This window comes from Falco rusticolus, chromosome 1, assembly GCF_015220075.1.
Source record: "Falco rusticolus isolate bFalRus1 chromosome 1, bFalRus1.pri, whole genome shotgun sequence".
Lineage (NCBI taxonomy): Eukaryota > Metazoa > Chordata > Aves > Falconiformes > Falconidae > Falco > Falco rusticolus.
The window spans coordinates 45,639,950-45,667,823 of record NC_051187.1 but is presented as its reverse complement, the minus strand read 5'-3'; the positions used below and the strand labels follow the sequence as shown (position 1 = coordinate 45,667,823).

General features: G+C 38.9%; 1 protein-coding gene across 1 annotated transcript; it reads left to right on the top strand.

Moving 5' to 3' along the window:
- Positions 1 to 1,538: 1,538 nt before the first annotated feature.
- NPY5R (neuropeptide Y receptor Y5) lies at positions 1,539 to 3,692 on the top strand. Its single transcript, XM_037400778.1, has one exon. The coding sequence runs from the start codon at positions 1,969 to 1,971 to the stop codon at positions 3,295 to 3,297; it is 1,329 nt and encodes a 442-aa protein (XP_037256675.1). The 5' UTR covers positions 1,539 to 1,968; the 3' UTR covers positions 3,298 to 3,692.
- Positions 3,693 to 27,874: the final 24,182 nt, after the last annotated feature.

The window sequence follows — 27,874 nt, the reverse complement described above, 5'->3', positions numbered from 1 at the left end:
CCCAAGGTAGGGGAATGTATTTTATCCAGGGCAGAGCCCTGCTGTAGTTTTCTCAGACAGAAGTTATGTTCAGTCACATTTAGAGAACAGAAAGAAATTTCAGCTGATTTGGAAGTCACCGTGGTCTGCAGATCATACAATTTTCAGATGATTACTAGTAACTCAGAGAAATTAACTCAGAAAAATTAAGTTAAAAAATATTTACTTCTTTAGCTAAATGTTGTATAAAAAGAAGCCCACCAAAATAAAACCCCTCTGATAATATCAATATAGAAATAGAGAGATTGGAATCTCTAGTCCGCCTCTTCCGAGCTGGTCTAGAGGCAAGGGTAGTCTCAGGTAATGTTGTTGTCTGTTACACGGTTTTCCACCATTACGCTAGAGACTGGGAAAAATTAAACAGAAGTAATTTGCATTAATGCTATCCTGCTTGTGCACACACAATTATAATATTTAGATTATCTAAATTCACATATTTTTTTCTTACTTCTATTTTATCTATTAAAAAACACTCTAACTTAACATTGTGAGAAGTCGTCAAGACTTAGTTCTTTTCACCTCTCCCCAGCACATTATTTGTAAGACATAAAAACTTGCAATATCTTCACATTTTGTAAAAAATAAGTACTTCTAATCATACATGAGGGACCTTCCCATCAAAACACAGTCAGTGAATCTTCTGAGGGTGTTTTATGGTTTGGGTTTCCCTTTGGCATCCAACAGTAGGAACACATACGTGATGTGAAGGAAGGAGCACATTTACACGTGTTCAGGAAACCAAATAATATTACTGCACTTCGAAGAAGCCAGCACAACGCAGCTCGCTGTGGATCGCTACATCCTTGAAGAGCCCTGCCTTTTTCAGTTGACAGGTTTACCCTTCTGCTCAGTTTATGTATGTTTTGGATTTGTTTAGATCTTTTTGTTTTCTCTCGCCTAAGATTTCTAAACATTAAGCAGTTTTGTACAGGAGATTGACACTGTGGGGAATTATGACTTTGAAAATTTAGTACATGCAGGTGTTTAAGGTAAAGCGGGCTTTAAACTGAATTCCCTTGTCCTTCTGTTTCTTCTATGATGAAGACTAGTACATGAAGATTCTGTAGACAGAATAACTTTATGCTGAGTAAGTTTTAATGTTAGATGTTTCTGTGCTGAATAATTAGCTGTTCCCCAAATTTTCAAATGGCTGTGTGGGGTTTGCTTCCAGTTAACACTGTCCTCTCTGTATTACATCCAGTGACTCCGGATGTTTTTTAGGCAGTTTTCCCTTCTGCTTGAGCAACAGTTAATATATGATATTCAACACTTTATAGAAGATGGTTTGTATATGCACCACATTAGGAATTCCATCTTGGATAACTGACAGTGGTTCTCCTTATAAACTGATCCTTTTTGAAAGCTCTCATCTATTTTGTGTTAGTTTTCTACTAGCAAGGTAAGAAATACTACTGCAGTTGTTAGCATATGTCAAAACATCATATATTTTCAGGTGCTCTCATTATAATTTGCTGTCATGTAATGATTAGGCACATGCCCAGATGGTGACTGTAATTTCCTTACTCATATCAATGAGCTGTTATTCACATGAGTAATCTCACTGACTCTAAATGGATTGCTTTTGTAGCTAACTGCTCCCTCACGGAGATGCTGACAATATGTTTTATAGCAAAGCGTAGTTAAAAGCCAGCGTCATAATGCAGAACCTTAAATTGCCGTTGTCCCCTGTGAGCAGCCGGGTAGGAGGCCTAGGTGTGCTGAACACCACATGATAAAACCTAGGAAAATAATTCATGTTGACCTGAAGTTGTGCAGGATCTGCCTCACTGTAGAATAACGTCATTATTAATTTATTTGCATTAAGGTGATACAAAGTAAACTATGTTCCTTTACATTCTGATCAACAGCAGTATCATCCTTCCTTCAGATTCTAATTAATGCCTTTCTCATTCTAAGCAGGACTGTAAAATGGATTTAGGATTCAGAGACCGTAACAACAGGACACTTACCAAGAATACCTCTGCTGCTACAAAGAATTTTTCTGCCTGGGAAGACTATAAGAGTAGTGTTGATGACATACAGTATTTTCTTATTGGGCTGTACACACTTATAAGTCTGGCTGGCTTTATGGGAAATCTGCTTATACTAACAGCTCTACTAAAGCGCAAGCAGAAGACAATAATAAACATTCTCATTGGTAACTTGGCCTTTTCTGACATCTTGGTGGTGCTGTTTTGTTCACCTTTCACACTGACATCCATCCTGCTTGACCAGTGGATGTTTGGCACTATCCTGTGTCATGTAATGCCCTTCCTCCAGTGCACATCAGTTCTAGTTTCAACTTTGATGTTAATATCTATTGCTGCAGTCAGGTACCGTATGATAAAATATCCCCTTTCTAGCAATCTAACAGCAAAACAAGGCTATTTCTTAGTAGTGACCATTTGGACCTTTGGCTTTGCAATTTGCTCCCCTCTGCCAGTTTTCCACAAAATTGTAGACCTCAGCAAAACTTTGAATGTAGAGGCACTGGAGAACAGGCTCTTGTGCATTGAGTCCTGGCCTTCTGATTCCTACAGAATCGCCTTTACGATAGCCTTACTGTTCATGCAGTATATATTGCCACTGGTGTGTTTAACCGCTAGTCACACCAGCGTCTGCAGGACCATAGGTTCCAGACTGTCAAACAAGGAAAACAAGTTTGAAGAAAAGGAGATGATAAACCTAACTCTTCAGCCCACCAGGAGTACCGGCACACAGGTGCAGCCCTCCAGACATCCCAGATGGAGCTGCGCCTTTGGCAGAAAGCACCACAGAAGATACAGTAAAAAGACTTCAAGTGTGATGCCCACTATTTCAAGGCATCATCAGGATACTCATTCCAGAGACTTCCCAGAAATATCTGGCACAGAAAAAAGCCAGCTCTCTTCCTCTAGTAAATTCATCCCTGGGATACCTATCTGTTTTGAGATGAAACCAGAAGAAAATACAAAGATCCAGGATGCGATTACAGTATCCCGATCCATTGTCAGAATTAAGATGAGATCTAGGAGAGTTTTTTGCAGACTGACAGTGCTAATCCTAGTTTTTGGTTTCAGTTGGATGCCTCTTCACCTTTTCCACATTGTGACAGATTTTAATGCCACTCTTATTTCTAATAGACATTTTAAATTAGTATATTGCATATGCCATTTACTGGGTATGATGTCCTGCTGCTTGAATCCCATCCTCTACGGGTTTCTTAACAACAGCATAAAAGCTGATTTAATGTCCCTTATTCCATGCTGCCAAATATAATGATTTTATGTGCCCCAAGATAAAATAAAACAAACAAGTTTGGCTTTCAAGCCTGCTGACGTGTATAGCTGTAAAAGCTAAATTAGTTTAGTTTAGTTAGTCTGACTTGGCTGTGATTAGTAGTGTTTTGTGTAAACGGATAGTTCTATGGCTGCATGTATTTCTTGCACTGGGCAGAAATGTATAGATATATTATAATATTCTTACATCTGTTACACATAGGAAATCATGGCCAGTGAACAAAACCAGAATACCATTTTCATTACCTGAAATATTGGCAATCTGTGCTTTGGAATTATACAGAATACATAATGAGCAATAAATGTAAGACAAACTACTTAGACATATCAGTATTAACTGTCATTAACCTATAATAAAATACATACAGTTTACTAAATAACTAACTGTTGAGACTATTTCAGTGCCAACTTTGACTCTTTTCTAAGATAATTAAACATTTTTTCTGTTTTCTGGGTGTGATTAGAAAAATATTTTTCCTTAGCTTTTTGACTTATACTTTGCAATATCTTTGCAAGATGCTTTGCTGCTGGTTCCCCGATTGCCTTATTCCCTGGAACGGGTTTGTGGGTAGTTGTTCTTGTCTAGATTGTTTCCTTCTCACTGTGTTTACCCAGTACAGCCTATCTCTGATTTCCTTAGCCAGTTTTTACTCTGGCTTGTCATTTTATGTAATTTTCAGCCAGGCCTGAACTTACCTATGCCTTTGTTCTTGCAGTGATGACTCCCCTGAACCATACAACATGCTTCTGATCAGAGTAAGCCTCCATTACATAAGTAAGTGATAGTGGAAAGATAAAGATAATGGAAAGGCAGCGCCCCTTTTCCTTTTCCAAAAAGCAAAAGCTTACTGCACTGCATTACAGCTGACCCACTTGCTTTGGAGAGCTGGAACAGCTTTCAAATAAATATGCACATATGCGCGCGGGCACACACAGACAGACACACAGACACACACTTTCTGTATCTCCCTTCCTTCTCTCCTTTTCTCCATCTCCCTTCCCTCTCTCCTTTTCTCCTTCCTTTCTAGCCTGACCAGTACTTTTTCTTCCAAATTGAAATCACATGCATATTACATTTCGCAGCACAAATGCAAAGAGTGTGTGTGTGTGTATATATATATATATTCGCCCATACTTTTTTTTCCCCGCGTGGATTACTCTAACTTAATAACTCACCTTCGCCCTCAGGGTGCAGTAAATGTACAAAACCTCTGCCCTGAGTTTTAAGCTGTAAATGCTCTCCCCAGGTCTAGCTAGTGATTATTTCCTTTTCTCCACTAAGATTTCTAATCCAGTAGGCTTTTTTCATAGCCTCCAGGGTGAGAAATAAAGTTATTATTTTTATAAATGGGTGTGGAGGAAGTCTTATTGTGTATTCCTTGCTTCAAGATACTTCCCTTCTAGTTAGTCTTTAGAAGTGAAAGCAGTTCTTTTATTTTGAGGATTCATCAAATTATTTTTATCACAGTGTTACAATTCTGAGACCTTTTCTCCCCAAGCCATCATCTGCTAAGCAGTTTATTACATAATACCAGTGGGTAATATCTCTGCTTCTGTCATTAAGATATTTCCCTGAAGCCTAGTTCCCAGTAACCCATTGTTCTTTGTTTTCGCTAGTGACATACTTTAGTAGTTTCTTCCTGGACACTGAGTATTGCATTTTGCAGATATTATCTCCTAAAAACCTACAGTATGTCATTTTATAGAGTACAAATGGTGCAGAATACAGAATATTGGAACAATAGATTTTAAAATAGCTGTTTAAAAGTTTTAAGTAGTTGAATTTAAAAATATTTATGGCTAGTCTTGGTAGATAAACTTAGGGAAAAATTAACTAAATCCACAGTTAGAACACAATGCTGTAGTTCTACAGAAGTTATATCAGTTTATGTTTGATTCATGTCTACACATTTTCATGTCATTGTAATATATCATCTAACCTTATTTATACCATGTGATGTAACCACGTAGTATAAGAGGATAAGAAAGCAGTCACGTTGTTTCAGCTTGAAATATTATTTCCAGCTTTTTTTTTCTTCTGAATTTATTGTTCTCTTCTTTCCTACTTGCTATATATTTTCTATTCCTTCCTTTCTTTGTATGTTTTCAGAATGTCAATGATTTTTAGCACCTACACTTAGGAACATTATTTAAATATGAAATTAGTGTTTATTCAGTAATGACTCTTTTCAGATCGAATTCTACTCACTTTTACTGTATATGACACACGGAATCATGCTAGGATGCGAATAAGACCTTCCTTTAGTTTCTGAGGCACACAAAGATTAGTCTGTACACTGGTGATTTTATATTTAAATCAGTTTCCCTGGATGAAGTCAGTAACTGTGCTCCTTACTTTTTACACTGATTAAAGCACAACAAACGGTAATTTGGCAATAGAGAATTAAATCAAAACAGCTACTGAACGTCTTTAGTCCTGTGCCATCTAAATCTGCCATCTTATCTTTTTTAGGACAGTGATGGGAGAATGTATATTTTCTTTTTATTTATAAAGCAATAATCAGAATTATATTTTGACTTCTCCAAAATGTCTCTGCCTTTCCTCTGAAATGTTGAATAACCTTTCCGCCTGCCACCTTCTTTCAACAGCCAGTGTAACTTGTCCCAGTATAAGCAAGGAATACAGAAGCAGCAGACAGCAGCAGCAGCAGCAGCAAGTGAAATCAGGCAGAAGGCAATTCCAGAAAAAGTAACTTCTGTGAGTGGGAGAGGAAAGAACTGGACCATCCATTCAATGTTCTCCCAGTCTGGAACATTAGGAAAAACAGAATAAATTCTGAACACAAGGATCCCTCCACCCTATGCTTCTTGAGTAGGACTCATCTAGTTTGAGCTGCAGCAGATGCTCCTACGGGCTTCATGCACAGCAGCAACTAGCAGTGTGATGCTGTCTCCATCATGTATGTCAACGTGTCTTGGGAAGATGTCCCTCACTACAGGATCCAATGGCATTTTATCACTCCCATAAGTATACAGGCGTACATACAGGTACAGATAGGTACACTCCCTAGAAAACAAAGCACGTTAAAATGGATTTTCAAATAGCACATTTAATCAAGTCCATAGGCCAGCTATACTACTATGGGTCAATTCCTTCCGTAACTAAAAATCTAAGTTAATGGGAAGGTAGGAGTTTTGTTTTGATAGCATCTGCTAAATACAACCAGGAAGTGGCAGCTGCAGAGCCAGCTACCCACTGGAGTTAGAGGGATGAAGGCTTGTACTGGTACAGTGATCACTCTATTAATAAAAAAGAAGATGGAAAAAACCCTCTCAGACAGCTGGTCTTTGTGTATCATGAATGTTAAAACTCTTATGATGACTTGCATGAGGGATATAAATGTTTTTTTCAGTTCTACAAAATAAGATTGTTGACAAAGTTGACTTTTTGTAAATGTCAAAGATTAAATGTTGTTGATAGCTGGCCTTTGTCCCTCTTCTTTCAGCCGAGAAGCAGCAGATGCCCATGAAGAAGCGCTGGTGTGGCCAGGCCGCTCCCAAGCCACCAGGCCAGCGCAGCAGGGGCGCCAGCACGGGCTGACATGGGAGGACATTGATTTAGGTTGTGGGGAAGAGGTTGGAGCCTCTGTGGTTCTCCATGGCACCATGGCAACAGCGGCTGAGACAGACGGGTATGGCTCCCACAGGTCTAGAGTAGCTGTGGTCACAGCAGGCTGCGCAGTCCCTGCGGGGGACAGGCAGCCCTGGGCAGGGCTGCTGTAGAGGAATTGTAAAGGAATTGTAAAGGAATGAAGGCAGGTTAGTTATTGATGATATACAGCTGTGGGCTGGCTTCAGGGGCGGTGGGCTGGCTCATGTGGACAAGGTGCAGCTGTGGCTGGTTCTGCTGAGTAGTTAAATAGCTCTGAGGGGGAGGGAAGGGGAGCTTGGGGTGAAGGAAGACCTGGAAGCAGCAGAGGGAGGAGAGAGAGTGTGTGCCCTAGATGTGGGAGAGACAAGGAGAAGGATGCAGCAGAGGCAAGAAGCAGGGTGGAGTGGCCTGAAGAATACAAAGCAATATCCCGGACAGCAGATGAACTGTTGAAACCTTGTGGGAGATCGGTGGCTGTGCTGGGGCAAGGTGTGGGAGCTGCTTATGGAAGTTAACCTGGGATGGGATGGGATGGTAAAAGCCTTGTTGCAGCTGCTAATTGCTAGTGCTGTGACAGGCTGCCAGCCCAGGAGAGCAGGCAGCAACACAGCATGGGAGGAAAACCATGTTACCGTTGTATTTGCTGGTGGCTGCAGCCTTTCCAGGCACATAGCCCTGTACCTGGAGCCTGAAAGCTCCTGTGACAAACCATTTCCTTCTCAGCAGTGTAAGCATCTGAGGAAAGGGGGGTGGGTGGGGAAATAAATCCACCGATCTGAAGGTGTGTGAGAACCAAGATGAGGTGCACAGTCAGGACAAAAAGTGTCTGCTCCCAATCATGCTGAGACATGCTCCAGCTCTCCTTTTGGGAAGTATAGGACAGGTGGCATGGAGAACTTCCTTACCTTAAGATTATTAACAGATTAAAAAACCCCTTCTGTAACCCATAGGGGTCTGTCAGCTTTCACTGTGCTTTTGACAAAAAAGAAATTGATAGTTTTCTCACAGGAGTCCCTGTGTCTGTCTGCAGCATACAAGCTAAGCAGTATTAAACATCATAGTCTCAAGAAAGACCTCCTTGATAAATGCCATTAGGTCCAGGAATTTGGCCTTTGATTTTGATGAAAGCCAAATTATGCTTTGTAAACTTGTATATTTGTATAATATACTACTTACAATAAAAAGCCTTAGCCAGAGGAAAAAAATAGTATGGTCTGGAAGTGTCTTAGGGCAGTGACAGGACTCTGGTGCTAGACAAGTCTCATCTTCTTCCCCCCTGTGACTTCAATAATGGTATGAAATCATCATCCTCATGGAGTACCTTTATAAAGACTATTATTAAGTAAATTTTTGAACCATTTTTGACCTTGATATAGGGTTGATATTTTCTGAGGTCAGCTTTCTTGTTCTTCCATTTCATGTCTTTTTATTTTCTCTTGAATCCAATAAACCAGTTTCCCTAGGGCCTTTTACATGCAGTACGTAATGAAATCTCCCGAAGTTGCTTGGTTTGATCCAAAAGTATATAATTTTATTATAAGTATATTTAATTGGTTAAAAGTTGCCTTTCCACTGAAACAGTAGGTAGACCTGCTGTTATTCATATTCAGTTGAAGTGACTTTTCACAGAAAGAGAAGCAAAAGCCAGAACAAGAAATAAAACCCACACTAACACTAGCTAGCCATGTTGTGTCAGAATGTGTCAGAGCCAGACCCTTCTCAAATATCTACTGGAGACAATGACTTAGTGTCAGTACTGTCGAGCATTGCTAATCCCATATTTGACCAGGAAGCCCATTGCAAATTTTTTAATCTGAGGAAGTATCAGCTAAAAAATTAGTATGGATACATGTGCACTTACCCCTCTCAAAATGTTTCTTTAAAGCAAAAGCATTTTCTTTCCAACCATGTGATAAGGACAGTTTTGCCTGTGATCACTCATAATGCATCATTCTGTGCCGTTGAGACAGTCTGTATCATCGTACCAGGGTATCCACATGCCAGTGCGCCTTACCACAGTGCCTATTTTTAAATCTCTGCAGGCTCAGAGATACTAGCGACATTGCTCTGCTTCAAAGGTTACCATGGTCTTCTGGACTTCATATTAAACTTTATCTCATTATATATAGTTTAAGGGGGGGGGGGGGGGGGGGAGGGGAAAGCCTAATACAGCATGTCCTTCGTAAAAATAGTCTTACTGATTCTGACACAAACTTTGTCAAAAAACTGATTTCCTCAGAAAGAATGTAACTGCGGAGAGGAAGATGTGGTCACAGTTTTTCAGAAAGCTGAGCTGTGCATTAAGGGTACAACTAGCATCATTGTTATAAATTCAGTGCAACCATATAAGTCAGATTTCATTAATCTTGTTTGCTTTTGAAGAGAAAATACTGCAAAATATTTGAAAATTTCAAAATTACTTTGTTACATACTGATATTAGGAAATATTGTAAAAGAAAACACTGCCACTATCCAAATTCAGTTCTTTTGACTAAATATAAATGCTTTGTTTTGCTCTTGTAGTCACATTAAGATGATCCTTTTAATACTAAGGCTTAAAAATAGTCCTCTGGGAAATTATCAGAATAGTGATTTGATGTTCAAGGCTAAAGTGCCCTGTTCTTACATCCAGTTAAACAAATGTTTGCTTTGTCTTAGCAGGAGAAGGCTCATGTCTTTATCACTTCAGTGCCACATTAATTGGACATTTTTGAGCAGAAGACATTTATTACTGTCACTGTGAACAAGACAATGTATAAGAGGATTTTAAAGGCACTTCTGGTGCAAAGTTTTTCTGGAGGAGTAACTTGATGATAAGCAAAGATACATCTCTTCAGATTCAGTAGGAACCACGAAGACACAAAACCCATCTAATGACAGACCACAAGACCATTAATTATAATTAACTATAAATCTGCTTCTTGAGGGGAAGGGGTGGGGATGGAGAGAAAATAACTAAGCAAAGAGATAAATAAAACCATCCTTGCTACAAGTAATCTTAGTGCCTCTTTGTACCTTACATCCAGATTTACTTACATGGAACAAGATGATAGTCTTACTGTGTTTTAACTCCTCGTAATTCCCTTGGCTTTATGAGGCTCTCCATCAAATTAGGGGTCATTTAGTATTCATAAGGATTTGGCCTCTTGGCCTAAGGATTAAGGAGCTGCACAGGAGATCAGAATGCAATCCAAATCTTTACTTTCTGCTGGTTTGGTTTTTTATTTTTTTGTGGTGTTAGCACAACGGGGAGAAGTGCAAGCTGTTTACTGCAGGAAAATTATACTCATTTTTATGTCACTACTGGGACCCAATACAGGCAAAACAATTACGTATCTTTTAAGACTCCACCAGTTCCAACACACATCTCATAAAGGTAATTGTCTGAAGCCTCAATGATACATTCTCTCAATTAATATCCTAGAGTTTGAGAGCACATTTCAGATAGCATAGCCTCATCTGATGCTCACTGCAAAGCATGACAGCTGGAATTCCGACCCTCATTCCTACTGCAGAACTGAACTGCAATGTGCACTGGTAGAGATTGCTCCTTAAGATCATTTGGGGACTGAAGCTCATTCAGGGCACAGCTGATCTCTTCTTACTGGTTTCATGGAAGTCCAATCTTCAGGAAAGCTGCACCAAGGCCATTTTTGTCAGACAAATTACAGTTAGTTCCCAGGAGCTCTCAGGGTCACCTAACACCAATCTCCCTCTTGCACATCATGCGCCTGCAGGCAGCAGGGACCCTCAAGTGCCATTCCTTTCACAGGAGAGGGGGAGTGCTGAAAAAGCAGTGAAGGAGTCTGCAAACTCTATGGGACTTCTTTGCCCTCTTGATCTGGAACAGTCTAAAATTGGACGCCTTCCAGAGAGTTGTGGAAGACACCTGTGTGAGACTTTTTGGAGAGGGAATAAGGAATCACTTGCCAGAGATGAAGTGGAATGAAAAAATCTGTCAGTGCAGGATTAGCTGATTAATTCAACGTATCTAGGATTCTAGAGCCTTACTAATAGTGTGGCAAAAATCCCCATCCATACATAGTTGATAGGCAGTTTTGTTTCTTTTCTTTAACATGAATTTATTTTAACCACTAGAGGTGGACGCTCGTACGTGCTCTAACCTACACAACTTCACATTGTCATACAGCTCCGACACCAAATTCCCCTTTGCCATGAAGATATTCATTCCCTCAGTTTGTATTGGTCCATTACATGGCATAATAGGTCTGATCCTTATAAACAATTTTGTTTAATTACTACAATGAAAATGATTAAAAAGAGTAGCACCAGAAAAAAAGGAGCACACCTGTCAGAATGAGGTATTGACTAAATCAAGCTATCCCTAAAAAACTATGGAAACACTGCAGTGTATTTCATTGACACTTGTCAAATACATGAAAGGTAAAGGTTTCTTTTCCACAGTTGGGCAGTTGTTTTTTGCTGAAATAGAACTTCCAACCTGTCCCTTTAATTATGAACATCCATAAAAGACGTGACTATACTAAGAATTTTATGACCAACCAAAAAAACCGCAAACAAAACCAAAAACCAAACAGTCTAGGAAAAGCTTTTATTTAAAGAACACACCATAAATTAATAATGGTTTATTTTCTTTGATTGTAGTACTGTCTACATGGACTGTAATAAACTGATTTCTACTTTCCATGCATGAAATTCACGGGATAATTGCTTACAGTAGACTGTAAGCAGAACTAAACTTGTAATTTACAATGATAAATGAGAACTAAAAAGCAGAGGTCATTTAACCACTGTTAAAAACACAAATAACATCGCTTTCTTTTGTTCAGATCAGAAATTAAGACAGCATCTGTTACACTATTTATGCAATTGCATTCATGTGAAGATCTTACCACATTTATTTTTAAGAAATAAGAGGTATAATAAGAGGTGGTATAGCCAGGCTGATTCTGGTTTTGTATCACAATATAAATTTATCCTTCATGATACATAAGGTTATTTGAAGGACAGAAAAACATCATAAACAACATGCAAAAAAGAATAATCCTGTTTCCTATCTGAAACATTATTTTCTATTCCCCTAATAGTGATTAAGTCATATTAAGCACCCCCAAATGAAGTGACTTTGTAAGTCTCTGGAATTTCCTTGGCAAAGACAAGCACTGTAGTGTTAATCTGCACATTGGTGGTGGTGCTGTTTTACAAAGTTGATTTCTATAATATCATTCAAATGCTGTTTAACAACATTTAACAACAGCCTTATAAAGGAAGAAATCGAGCCCAGCTGCAACAGCATCCTATTTTTCACGTTTTTGGTTTTTTTTGTAAAAAAAAGCATTTAAACAAAATAAGTCTATTTATTTAAGTTTTATATTTATGGTATCCATGGCACACTGGTGAAATAATCTTATCTGAGCAGTTCTTGCCAGAATTGTTCAGTGGCTTCCTCTTGGAGCCCACAGGCTCTGGAGCCCAGCAGCAGCCGCAGCTGTGGGAGCCCACTCCTGGCCAGCACAGCTGGGTCCTGCAGCTCTGCTGGACCAGCTGTGAGCATACAGACACTCCAGCTGGGAAAGAAGAGAGCACTGAGAGCTTTTCATGGTGTTTCCCCCATGAATGGACTCTTTAGGATGTTGTGGTTTGGTTGGTTTTTTTTTTAATTTATTAATATTTTTTTAAGGTAAAAAAGCCCCAAACCAGAGGCTGTATTTTCCAAATACCATCTTACAAAATGAAGCAGAAAGTCAAGGAAAATATGTCTCAAACCCCTGGTATCTGCCAGGAAATACAAGATTCAAAATACTCTCACAGCTGTGCAAATTTGGCACAGTCAAAACTGATGTTCTTCTGGAAACATTGCAGCGTTTGTAATAAAGCTACTGTGAAGATTTGTTCGTTTAGTGGTAGGTATTGAGAAGGTTGTGTGCACAGACGTTCACCAGGCAGAGAACAATGAGCCAGCCAGCCTGAACACTCCATCCATCTACCAAGCACGCTGGGATCCTCTAGGAAGGAGTGAGGAGGAGGCTCTCAGCAGGAACGTGCTTTTTCCTCTGTAACTACCGAGAGCAAGCATGTGCTGGGTGCACGGGTGATTCTTTCATGCTAGCAAAACTTTGTCTGCACGTTCTCCTCGGCTCCCAGTGCGTGCCTGAGGCACACTGCCCACAGCATTCAGAAACGGGGCAGTGTACTATTATTACATTTTGCACTTTGCTTAACACCTATACTTGTAATAGATACTTTAACACCTATACTTGTAATAGATATTTAGCTTATTCTCCTGCTTTGCTCTCACCTTTCCCTGTAGTAAGCACTTAATTTACGTTGAAACACTGAATTGAAAAATCCAGACCCTTTCACTTGTGTTGGTTGTTCTGACTACCTTTATATATAAGGTAGCTTGATTTACCGTATTAACTTTAAGGACCCTGTGTTTCTCTATTCCATTCCTTTTGATGCCCTGAAAACATTAATTTTAACTTCAAATCAGACTCAGTCAATGAACTACCGAGCGTGCCTGAGTGCAGATTAATAACTAGATAGCATCTCAGTTCATCGGCAAAGGAAATTTTAAAATTGCCAACATCATAACACATACACCCCTAAGCCTAAGTTCCTAGCTTGAGGGCGTCAGGATATATGGGGCAGCCCCCGCCCTTCAGTTTCAGTGGGAACTAAGCATTAGGCATGATCCATGTGTTGGGGGAGCCGGAGACTCCTCACAGCAGCTCCCTGAGTGTTCCTCTGGGAAGCAAGGCTACCCCAGGCAGCCTAAAGTGAACTCACTGTTCATTTGCATCAAACTCATCTCAGCTGGAAGGTGAGCTTTATCCAGATTAAAAGCACCACCACTTTTAAGATGGTTCTTTTTAAGAGGTTTATGGGTCTGTTTTTCTGCCCAATAGCTTAAATTGTGTTGGTGTATCTGAAGGGTCTGTGTGGAGATGGCAGAGCCGGTTGTGTAGCAACTCCCAGGGGAAGAAATGTTCAAAAAACAAATAGTTTAGTATATGTACTTTGCTCTTAATGTTGACACATGGTTGATTAAGGTGTGCTATGTAGTCATTTTAGTGAGTCGGAAAAGCTGTATAGGACTGAAACTATTACATAGTGGCTAACTTTTATGATACACAATTTGCATTCAGTTAGAAAAACAAGTGTTTCACAACGTAAATTTTTCTGCCTGAAAAGGGAAGGTCTGGTTTGCAGCTAGAATACAATTGTTTTCCTCAGCAAGATGGAAGACATGAGCAGAGAATTGACATGTTGAAGAACCTTTCCTGAGTTCAGAGAGCAGCATTCCTAGTTCAGCTTGCACTAGCACTGCTATCCTTTGAAGAGCTCAAAAATGAAATACAATAAAGGACTCCTTGTTATAAAGCATCTCAGATAATCTAATACAAGATCCTACCTCCTCTGCTTCTTTTATAGCCGCAAAGCACAACAACAGTCCTATTTCTGGCTTCAGTTATGCCGCCTCGAACCCAGTATACCACAGAGACATAGGGGCTAACTGGGAGAAGCAATATTTGGAGGCTGAGTAGTGCTAGCCAAGTTGATCCCTAGGCTGCTGTTGCTGAAATGTGCTGTAAAGATTCAAAGTGACAGCTAAGAACACTTCCATATGAAACGGATTTCAAGACCGCATTGTTTTTGTTTCACTCCTCACTGCATTATTTTTTTTACCCTAGTCTTTTGCTTGAATAAACAGATATGCTTTTGCCTTTGAACTGTGGTGCTATTAAAGGTAAGTTCAAATGACACCAGCAGGTAGAGGGCTCATTGCTTGTCTGGAAATGACTAATTGCAGTGGAATGATATATAGAGCAAACCACCTCAGAGCATTTGTACTCTGAGATGAGTTTGAAAACTGTGACAGGTATCGTGCAAAACTGAAAGGATTGATCTGAGGACTTTTATCGCTAGTTCAGTGACTTCAAGAACCTTCTGGCAGCCATTGGCCAGCATTGCTGCATCAGAAAAGTAACAGACTGACCACTGAAAATATTAATTGTTTAATTATTACAGGACCCCTAAGGTTCCTATGTTAACACACCTAAATTAGGGCAAGTTTTCAGAAGTGGTGAGTACTCTGCACACACCAGTGTAATCAGGGGTAAAACAAAGCGCTTGCTCAGCTCTGTTTAGGAGTTGTGAAGAGCTGCTGGAGCTCATCCTGAGGAGAGCTCTGCCGGCTGCTGCTTGGTTTTTGGAGCTGTGCTTCCAGTCTTGGCTCACGCTTCAGAGGCAGGGAAAGCGGGGTGCACGTGCTAACTTCCAGTTTTACCCTGAGGACCTGAAGAAAAGAATTACAGATGTAGAGATTTTCTCTTCTCCCTGTTTGTTGCTATACTACATCTAAGCTGAAGTACCTGGGAGTCCTTCCCAGGACCGTGCACACCTTCTTGTCGTGTCCCCATTCCAGACTGGAGCAAGATCCAGGCACTCAAGGTGACCTGGAACAACAGGAGAACAAGACACAGGTATGATTCCTTAGATACCTGCTGTACCATTTCTAAGTATAGCCAAGAAAACTAGCTCCAGTCCAGTTTATTTTATTTAGCAAAAGACTTATTCTTTTGGGTTGATCAGTGGAAACACCCACTTACCTAGGCAGCATGTTTGAAAAAAAAGAATCTGACTGTTGCTCCTCTGATTCAGTAAACTAATAGCTGCTGAGGCATGTTTTTTTAGAAGAGATTACACAAGATGATTCTCTTTAATCGGTTAAGGTGGGGCAAATAATGTAAGTGTCATGCAGTCCTTTATTCTTATGCTTTCCTCTACAATTGCATGTATCATTCTGATCATCTGCATTTAAACAGAGCAGAACAGAAGATGACCAAAGAATCAGATCATCTCCAGCTGATAAATATATTACTAGCTAAAAGATTTGTTGGTGAACTTCGTAAGAAGACAGGTTTAATGAATAGGTGATAGAAACCCCTAGTAAACCCTTTGAATGATACCTGCAGAAATAGGCTCTCAGATGAAGTGAAACTGCAGAATGTAAAAAGACATTATTAACACAATGCATAATTAATCTATAAATTTGTCGTCAAAGGTATGGGAAGGGTCAAAGTTTTGGCGAGCTGTATCAGCTGATGACAACATAAGGAGCATTTTTACAGAAACACCTTTTTACACCTTCTAAGTGATAAAAAAACCTTAAACATGAAGCCACAGACTCATCTGTAAATTAGTTTAAAAAAAATAGATGTATGAATAAAATAATCTTTGATTGCCACTTGCGAGGCTTTGAGGCACACCACTCCCTGGTCAGATCCATCTAGAAGTGCCTTAAAAATTCCATTCCAAAAGTTGAAATTTTAAGTCAACGCATATTAAAGAAATAAATAAATCTCTAATTCTTTTGGACATAATGCTTACAGAAAGCTAACAGCAAATGATCAAAAGAAAAACTGTAGTGATGATAATGAATGATTTCCACATGCATTTACCCGTGCAGTTTCTCTGAACCTATTCACTGGACGATTGCGCAGGTACCGCCGTATGCAAACAGCTATGCTGTTCACCATACCTGTAAGCCAGACCAGAGATTTAAAACTGAACGCGCCAGAACTAAAATAATTCTAGTTCTAGAGTAAAACAGGGCACAAAGAGCCATCATTAACAGTTTCTTTGTCTTGTAGAAGCCAGTGTAACTGGACGCTGGTGCAACAACGGGTTAAAAGACATTTAGTAAAAGATTCTCATATTTATCATCAGGGTAGTTGTGAATTAGATTGAAGTATCATCTCGCTAATATAAAACATTTGAAGTCTAATGTTCAGTAATCCTATTCTTGTGAGAATTAGCACTGTAATTGAGCCTTTCAAATAGGGATAACATGAAATAGATCCCTTGGGTATTTTTGAAGAAGTTCTACACCTGTCACTACCACTAGAAGTCTTAAATAGCTTAAAGCTACATGACAGTGGAGAGGAAAAAAAACTTATCAAAGAAACAGCTAAAAACATTTGTGAAAGTTTGTGCAACAGTGATCAAGTGGGTAAGAGAAAACACAGCTCAATTTTCCTACAAAAATTGCTTCGTTACAGAAAAACAATAGCACAAATTGAAAGAAAACAATTTCCCAAAGAGTGAGCCTCACACAACAGATAACATTTTTCTTCATATCAAGACTTTGACTTCTTAGTTTACAGACGTTTCGGATTGGTTCTTCCAATTATAATACCCCAGTGAGAAGCATCAAGTAATATTGGAAAGAGCTTCAGCTTGTGTTCCCATTCCCCTCCCTGCAATGTATCCCCTGGTTACCAATACATCTGTGTAACTGAATTGCTCAACAGAGCATCAAGGACCAAGCTGAGGCAAGTCATAGTGGGCATGGAAATGCCTTTTACATTAAAAAGTTATTGTGACAGTTATTCCTTGGTGTTGGCAGAAAGCTTTAAAGCTCTCCTGCCTCCTTGCACTCATCAACATGCTGCAGCACTAACGCTGGCCCAGCCACCCAGCCTGCTCTCTCCTTCCACCTCCATGAGCACTCATGTGGCACACTGCAATGCTACCTCTCTCTCGTCTTCCTAGTTATGCTAGCATGCATTTTAAAAATCCACTTTATTTTGGAGCTGCAGGCTTCCCCTCTACCATCTCTGAAAAGAAATTTTGCCAACTGCTAAAGTTGCTTAAAATCTGTTCGTAAAAATTGCAACCCTAAAGGCAATATGCTGCTCGTGTCATTCATTACAGCTTTTCTTCCAAAATGCTGCTTTTGCCATGTTCTTAGGTAGCACTTCTGAGGTTCTTCTCTCGCAGTAGTGGATGGTATTACTTGTTGATATATGGGTTATTATTTGAAATGTCAGATGAACTGAAAGAACAATTTTATAGTGAAAGCAGCAAATGCCCACCAAGTAGAAAACTGCTTTTCAAGACATTAGACTTCTATAAACCAAACCAATTCCTCTTGGTAGACATTATCACATTTAGGAATAGAATTTCTCTGCAAAGTCTGAAAAGGAAAACATCATGATGTGTCAAGGATGGTTTTACCTTCCCAAACATCCCTGGTTTTGCACTATAAAATTTAAAAAGAAGGAAAAAGATGCAAACCCAGTATATGAGTAGGCAATTATAAAACCTGCACAACATTGTGTGAAAAATTATGTAAAATACTCTCCAAGAAGGCAACTTTATATTTTGTCTCTATTTGGAGTAAACCACATGCAATGCCTTTATGCTGATTTTGCTACCAGCAGGAATTCCTGAAATCACGCTGATAAATTGTCTCAACAAGATTTCATTTAAAAGACACAAAAAAATCCAGCTAACTTCCTCCTCCAAATAATGTGAAACTGTTCAGTTAGTTAGCCTGGGGGGTTTAAAGGATGTTCCTCTGACATAAAAAAAAAAAAAAAAAAAAAAGAAGCTTTTGTCCATCTCCTTCTGGCAGCCTGCCTGCAGACAGAGGTATCGCCGCACTGTTTCCTAAGGAAGTCCTCATGACCATCCTCTGGACAATACACCCCTCAATGTATGTATTCATACTTCTTTTTGTAATATATGTAAAATCTGATGTTCACTATGACCGTGGGAGTGAAGTGCAAAGAGGCAGCTTCTCTGCATGGTTTCCAAGTGCTGTTGTGACCCTTCAAAAGCCAGGAGCTGCAGCAAAGTCACAAAGTCCACAAGTTGTTCTACATACATGTGTATAACAAACGGTAATAAGTCATGCACTTAATCATGTGTCTTCTGTATTGATTAATTACGGGATAAACACAATGATGACTATTATTTCTATTTAGCAAGTGCTAAATTAGGAGAAGCTGACAGAAGGTGAAAATAGGATGAAGCTGAACACCCGACAAAAAAACCCTAGTTGTATGAAATCTGTGGTTAATTAGTAGTTGTCCACCATTGTCCAGAATTTCCTGGTAACAGTAAAATAATTTCAGATACCTCTTCTCTGCACTTTCTTTTCACTTAAGAAGCACCTCCAACCCAACACTAATAAGCAGTTGCTCCAATTCTTTCCAGTAGTGAACCCATGGTGAACCTGCACATCAGCTGATGAATGACATAATAAATGTACCTACACTGAAGTACCAAGAAAGGTTCTGCGTTAATGGACATCAAAACCACTGTACACCAAAGTGGTTGCCCTGGCAGTGTGAGCCCCCGCAGGGCAGTGCTGCACAGACCCCCTGGCTGCAGGTGGACTCAGCCCCCTTGCTGCAAAGAGGAACCTGCAGGCGGCTCCCACCCCATACTTTGCCTTTACGTACAATTGCAGCAAAAAGTGCTCATGAGTTCTTATGTGAACAGCTCTTAAAAACAGAGTTGTTTTCTTGTAAGGAAATTATATATTAGCTCAAAAGGCTAAAGGGGAGCGCTTCTCTCCAGGGACAGGGTCTGCTCTGTGCAGCATGCCGTGAGAAAATCCATTTGGGCTCTGTTGCAGCATAAATGCATAAATACAGGATGCCCAGCATCTGAAGGGACATAAAATTTACTCACTGTCTATATTCCTCTTCTTATTTTGTCTCATGAAGGCAGTTATCTTATAAGGCCTTTTGTGTAACTGAAAAGGAAAGGAGATTAAACTCTAAATGCATGCAGCAGGATGTAACACTGAAACATAAGCAAGCAAAGGAACATTCCTTTCAAACACACTCGAATTCTATTGTGTTGTAATTTTTTTTTAGAAAGATCATTAGAGACAAGAATGGCAGGTTAATTTAGCTCCTAGATTCCCCATGATGCCACGCAATAAAGCCGTATCTCCCTGCTCTGGCACTGTTTCACTATAAAGTAATTGAGACTGCAGTATGGCACATGTCATCTTGAAATCCTGCCAATTTCCTCTGGGAAACTGAAGAAAAATAAATTTGAAAGAAAATCAGAAGGAGGTAAACTGCTTTTCCTTCTCATTTTTGCAGTACCAAACTTAGACTAATTGATCCGTTTTGCTTCTCTGCTAATATAAATTAAATTGTTTCCAGGTGCTCATTAGAAGGAGTAGGTGCCTGTAAACCAAAGGCAAAGAGAGTGAGCCAAGGTGACTAGCCCTGTTATCAGGGGGAAAAAAGTGTGAAATTCAAATTAATCTATCTATGGCTACACTTGCCCACACAATTAATTATTTAATAACAACACTTAATAATCAGTGTCAATTGAGTAGATTATGTATTTCATGTACCTAAGTAGACACAGAATGCTGATTGTACTGTCAAACTACTAGATCTGGTTGTTTTAATGAAAAATCACCGAGTTGTACAAGGAATATGTTTCATGGCAAACTTCATATTTGGGAGACATTAGACACGCAAGACAGATTTCACAACAAGTGCTTCTCTTTTTCAGGAGCTCTGAATTTTATTCTGGATATAGTATAAACTGATTGCGTGAATACTTCATCAAAGACTTCTGTGTCTGTTCAATTCTCAGTAAAATGAAGACAATGATGCCTAACGTCATGAAGTACTTCAGGATTTCTGGAGGACAGCAGCAGAGCTAAGGGACTATACAACTCAGTCGGTGAAGGTGGACACTCCGAAATGGGTATGTTATTTACAACTTCAGGCCAAATTCTAAAGCTGACAAATTTTGAAGCCAGACTCGTGCTACAGCTTGAACTTAGGTAATCGTGATGCATAGTAGTTCAGCTAGACTTATGGGAGCCAGGGTTATATTTCTTCCCCATACAGGAATAATATGCTACCAATTTGTGTATTACTTAATAAAGTTGATAGACAGTAAGTATGGTTTGGAGCTACACAGTTTTCAGTGCTCTTGATACATTAGGAACTGTATAGACAATGTGGTTTCAAATAAGCGTTTACTGTAAACAACAAACTCCAGCTACAAGTTCCTAGGCATGAATGTAACTGCAAGGCTCAAATGTTATTTGCAGGGAGTTACTAGTCTATGTCTTTGCAAATCTCATGTCAAACTCCCCATAGGGCTTTTCCGTGGGTTGTTTGTACCTGCTAGCGGCAGACCCTGAGTAAATTGGTGGCGCCTCCGGGTATAACAGCCTCCCATAGTTTCCAGATGTAAGGAGGCCGGCAGAGAACAAAGGATGGTGCCTATGGATCCTTTCTGCCTTGACACATTTCAACTTCATGAAGACAGGTGGTCATATTTGAAACAGACTAGAGGTTATCACCATATGGGGCATTAAGATTTCCTGACGGGGTGAACTCAACCCCTTCAGTTCGCCGTAGCCCTCTATTTCCACATATGTTGCTACCGGACAGTGTTTCATTAGCCATACTAAACAGTTGTCTCTGATCCCATCACTGAGAAACTACTACACGTAAACAGGCCTTAAATGATAGGAGCTAAATATGGACGGGAGTGGGATGCTTGTACGGGAAGGTGTAAGAATTTTGTGTAGTGGTGGCCAGAATTCAGTGCTACATAATGGCTTGTAACTTCCAGTTCTATCACACCTTGATAGAACTGTTGCTATAAGGCAGCAATTGTTAGTAACATTTTACACGTCCCCAAAAGACATAATTTAATTCTTCAAATTCATATTTACAGCTGAAAACAGTGACATGCAAAAATGGTTTTGTATTCTAGGCATGTAAGTGCTTGTTGTGCTATTTCAGTTTATGTCACTGTGGTTTTAGTTGTTTCTTCTCCTTGGTTTTAATTACCATTCCCTCTCCTGTCATCCAAGAACAAAAGACAAGGTAGGGAAACTAGCAACATGAAACTGTAATTATATTCCCTCAGGAAATAATGTCGCTAGTAGCTGTCTTTTATTTGTTCAGATCCCAAGCCATTTTGAACTACTAGAAAATGCAGACACTATTTGGTTATTTCTGTACAGTTTTCTGTTTTAATTTTAAAAACAATGGGGCCTCTCATTTTGCTTTAGCCAGAGCAGTAGAACTATGTTTTCTATGCATGTCATATTACAAGATAAGTAATAAAGACCAGAATTCCCAGGAGCTATAACTTGAAATACTGGCTTCAGTGACTCTTGTCCCTAAAGAAAGAAAAGTAACATTAAATCATATTCCAGCCGCACAGCAGTGCCAGCTTATAAAATCTGAGGGTCTGGCTGGAGAGCTTTTAGGAGCAGTGACTTTCTGTTGCAATGTTTTGTCTCTCTCTCACCAACGTCAAACCAAGAACATCTGGGTTCCTGGCTTACTCATGCAGCTCACAATTGGTATAATGCAAAGTCAAAACTGATGTGAAGGCTTTTGCCCCAGCTTGCAACCTCGAGGGCCATTTAGCCAGAAAAAAACACATTATGCAACCTTGTCCTTTAGTATGTCAGGAAATGAATGCTGGAGGCAAGATTGCTTGTGGAGTCTGGGCCAGGGGACACGGTTTTTCCAGGGTCCCTCCAAAATAGCTTCCAAGCCTCTGCACACTGAGCAAGAGGACTCTGTGTCCTGATTCAGTAATAAGCATCAGAGCCTGATTTTCTAAAATGTAATGGCATTAAATGTAAAGATCTGCTGCAGAAAGGAGTTAAAATAATTTCAAAATTATTTTTACAAAGAACTTCCTTTATTTGGGAAAAAATATTTTTTTCCACTTCTTATTCCAGGAAGTTGTTGTTTTTGATTGAAATTGAGAATTTCACAGAGAAGGGAACTAATGCGAAATACCACCACCAAGGACCAGAGCCGTAGCCTATCAGGCATATCAGTACAGCTGCCTTGTAATACTGCGAAAGTGTTTATACTTCCAATATAATTTCTTTTTATCCCATTTTAAATACCAGAAGCTACACAACAAGTTTAACTCCAGGGATTTTTCTTCTCCAAAGTCATTCTTAACACAGAGTACAGTAGCCACCATACAGAGAATGTCATCAAATTTGCTGAAAGTGTCAAGCTGTGGCTAGCGGGGAAATCGCCTGTCGAGGGGTGTGGTTATAGCACTGCAGAGCTGCGTCCGAACGGCTCAGGACACGGAGGCAGTTTCCCAGGATTTCACTACCTTCATTCAGCGCCGTTAACATACACAGAGCTCGCTGAAGATCTTTGCCTTTAGACAATTTCAGTTTCATATAACAGAAGTGCATTACACAGCAGTCACTATGTCACACAATGATCACTCTTACACTAATTGCATTCAGTAATGATTTAGATCACAGTAACTATGCTCCCAGTGTTTCTTACAGTAGGTGGAGAAGTGCATTCAATTCACAGACTGATATATCTATGTATCTATCTATCCAGGGTAAAATTAGAATATTTTTAATGATGAGAAATCCATTTACTATAATCTTAAATGAAGCATAACTTGCCTCCTCTAATACCTCAATTTCCTAATTTATCTTGCGTAGTTCAGCAAATGATATTCTACCCATTGGAAACCCCATCTGTATTTTCTTCTATACAGCATCAGGCACAATCCATGTTCCTGACATTGAACATTTGCAGCAAAACTATATTTGATGAAGCATGTCACGCTTTAATTACTTTTTCTAGTTTTATATTATTAATATTATTAATAAGAATCCATACAACTAATCACTCATTTTCTTGACTGAAGATCCTCTGTCAAAGCAAATATTAGCATTAAGTAGGTAAGATTTTTTAAGGAATAAACACACTGTTGAATATGGGTCATGGTACTTGGGAGTCTAAGTGGTTTTAGGGACTATTTTTCTTACACTTTGCAGAAAATGATCCAGTATCTAGAAATTACACATTCCAAAAGCTGAAAACAATCCAAGATCATCATCATCGTCTTCCTCTTCTTCTAAAAGGTTGATTCCTTTAAACAGACACTAATGAAATCATGGAAAAAATAGAAAACATTAAAGGGACTACAGAGACAATCAGAAGAATTATTAGGATGGTGGAATGTTTACAAGGAGAAGTTATATCTAATGAGGCAATCAGCTAAATGAGTCAAACAAAATTTAAAAGTATGTAGTTTGTGATACAAGTATATAACAATGAGCCTGAACATGTTTATCTAGACTATCCCCACATCACTCTTGCAGACCCAGTTTGAAACTCAGAAGTACGCGGATTATCTAATGAAAAGTAAACATTGTAGGAGAGGGGCTCAATTCCTCTAACATAATGTAATGCTACACAAGTGTTAATAATAATATTTTAAACTGAAATATTGGAGGGTTGTATATATGTATATTTTAGCTGCACCAAATACTGTGGTGTCCTTTGCAGTAATAAGAAAGTCTATTTCAAGGGTTTTATAAAAAAAAAAAAGCAGAGGAAAAAAATCAGTATGAACAACAAAATCAGAAATGATTTATAGCCTCACAGTCACCTGACATTCCAATAAGCATGCTTAAGGAGCTGGAGAAAACCTCCTGAGACCTGATGGATGACACTTGTTTCCATGAATCTCAGACAACACTGAATTTCCAGAATCACCTCACCTAAAACATTATACAACATGTTCACATAATAGCCTCAACTGTTGCAGCTGCAGGGCCTGGAGTGAAGGAGATTGAAAAGGACAAGGAGGGAGACCACTCAAACCAGACAACAGATGGGAGTAAGCAATTATCTACTGTACACAATGGTACACAAAACATTGAGATTTCAATCGTTTAATGGTTTTCTTGGTGCACAGAAATATGAACTTTTTAGGGTCAGTAACCATCTTATGTATTGTCAACACTTTTTTTCTTATGTTTCTGTCACTAGTGTACATACAGTGAAAATATCCTGATATATCTAGGACAGATCTGATAAATTTATTGAGCAGTAGATTCAATTCACTATCAAAGAAAAAATTTATGATAGTTTAAGTCTCACAAGAATATTGTGGATTTCAGTTGCAGCTTCACAAAAACGTACTTTTTTAATGCTTGTAAGGAGCAATTCCTCAGATGGGTGGCCAGGCAGGCTGGACAGAAGTTTAAGGAGAGGCAATTCTCCACGCTAGAGGCATGTTGCCCAGGTGTATCTGCCCACATACTGAACTGTCGATCATTTTAGCTGAGCGTTAAGCCACTAGGCACACCAAGGGCCCGAAGGAAACTACGGGTTCCAGGGAGCTGAATCTGTGCGTATGCTACACTCACTTGCACCCTCACTGGAATTTGGTCTACAAGGGAGCCTGGAAAACAGAGTATCTAAAGGATCTAATCTACAAAATTTTATTTTCTTTGCTGAAGATAAGCATGCTATACAGTGGCAACATGTTGTAGGGCTACTCAGTAGTCTCAGTTCAGGTTCTTTCTTCTAGAAAGATACTTCTACACTCCTTATTTTGAAATGGTAAACTTGCAGCGTGCGCTATACAGCTGCTGTGTTACCAAGACCTTTCAAAATATGTAGAACAATTGGTCTATTTGAAACATTACTGTTTTACCACGCATATTTTTTTTTTTTGATTGTGGCATAAGTACAGGGAATGGAAAAGGAAAAGAAAAAACATGGGATAGAAAAGGGTGATTTTACAAAATACTGTAGGTTATTTGCATCGAGGATGATTTCTGCTATTTAATTTTCAGTATTTTTAATACACTAAATGCTATTTAGAATTTTGAAATATCTGTAAGCATATAATGCACCAGAAAGCCTCTTAAAAATCTAAACAAATAAAGTGGCAAGAGCACTAATTTTGAAAGGTTAAAGGGTTGATAAAATGATTGACTATGCCACATAATTGCATTAGCGTAGAAGGTTCTGAAAGAAGGAATAAGTGGTCTTCTGTTGCTGTGATTAGTGACAGGAATCCATTAGGAAGAGATTGAGTGTAATTAGAAAGGAAAGACTGAAACCAAAATGAAACAAAAAAAGTAGCAGTATTTAGAAAAATAGGAAATGCAGAAATAGGTAGCATGAAGCATTATCAAAGGAGCATAGTGGGTGTTCTTAGTAGTTTCTTGTGCAGTATAGTTCAGAAATAGTTGTAAACCAGGAGGGAAATAGCAAATTATATAAATAGGTAGTTCTCTCATACATGTCTTAGTTTATCAGCAGAGAAGTTGAGATATCAGTGCGAAATACACCAGAATCAATGACAGAAGTAAAAACAAATTTGCCAAATACAAGCAATTTAAAGAAAGTTTCAGACAAATTCTGGAAAATCTTCTATAGTCCATGTGAAGAACACGTTTCAAAACAACACCCTCTTGCCTTCATTTAGAGCTCTGTTGAGTCATTAAAGTCAAATTTGTAGACATACTGCCTCAGCTGTGCAGATAAACATGTTCGCAGGCTGTAAATTGTAGGTTTAAACTATGGCATTGAATTGATAGGAATGTAACTCCAAAGCATAAACCTGGCTAAGTTAAAAGCAAATGTCACTGTATTTATGAAATCAGGATCCAGCAAACATTAGGTATGTCTTTAAACCAGTGAATGCATCCTTGGATTTGCTGAAGCTCAGCCAGTGACCTAACTGTGACAATGCTGAGCTCAGTGTTAGCTGATCTATTCTCCTAAGGGTTAATTTAAACAAAGCCCAGATTATGTATCAGCTTAGTGATTTATAATTCTTACTCAATTTACTTGTATTTAAACAATCCTTAGAACGATACCATACCAGTTTCATTTATACCCTCACCACTGTGAGCAGATCTGAACTCTGCATATGTGAAAAGAAACGTGCACTCCTAAGAACATATCATTTATCAAGAACTTTGCAATACATATACATTGAGTGAAACAGGGAAAAAAACCCCAATCTCCAAAACCAAAACTCCAACAAAATTTAAAGCCAATGGTGTATTTTCTAGTATGTTTACCACCATGTGGCTATATCCTTCATTCATTAACATAACAGCACATAAGAAAATCAGAAATATAAAACAGATTAGCTTTAAAAAATGCACAAAATAACTGTAAGCATAAAAGCATAACTGCAATTTTCTATTTTTATTGTATTGCTTGGTCTTATTGATAACATGGAATATGGTCAAGAAACTTTACATGTGTCTTTCCACTAAAGCTTGTACTACACGTGCATTTCAGACTAAGGCAGATTGTGCCAAAGCTAAGTCTGACTGCTCGCTGTTCCCTCACTGATGTAGTTTCCCCTGATCATTACTTCTTTTTCTCACTTCTAAATCCAGCTGTTAATTGCTTTAACCTTTAGTTGATTCCCTTGAACTCAGGAAATTTGCATTTTATTAAAACTAAGATGATCATAATTTTAACTTCCATCCTAATTAATGCAGTTGTAACACTGATTTCAAGAATATTCAGAAATCAGTCTAACTCTTACATGTCAATTGGTCTAATTCTTACATGTCAGAATCTCTGACAATCTAATACATGGTATTGTCATTATAATGGGGTCTCCTTCTCCGAATTCTATGGCTATTGTCTCCTAAGTACCATACTTAGTCACTGCTTTATAATATTTAACATGATACTCCACAGTAACTAGAATTTAATGGCAAATCTGTTCATGGATGTAAGAATATTTAATCAATACTTAGTAAACCTACTTTATTTTGCCTCACTGATACAGAACACCATAGGAGAGATTATCACAGGCAGGTATCCCTTTATTTTAATTTATACATTTGTAATGGTATTGGTAAAGTTAACGCAAAAAAAAAAAAAAATAATATGGAGATTAAGATATCAACATGCCAAATCCGGATTGTTGTGTTTCTCATCCTCACTCCCTACTCTCCCCATCCCCCACCCCCATCCCCCCCACCCCCCGATAAATACATGACTTAAGAGAACTTACACAGCAATTATTCCACACAGCTGTCAAGACATTTTACAAAAGACCCTTTGTAGCTAGAGTGAAGTATTAAAAAGCAACTCTTCTTTTTCCCCAGATTACAAACTATTTAAAGAACAAGATTGGACTAGAAATCAGTGCACATTTACATTGAATAGTTTTTGGTTTGTAACTAGGTCATCAAATTAGATGCATCATCACCCAAGGGTCTCATTATAGTCAACGGTGAAAGACCAGATGAATAGCCCCTTGGAGCTGCCCATTAAGTATCCACAGAGCCGGCATTTCTCTCTTCATTTCCCATTAATAAATATACAGTTAGGTGGAATGAGTC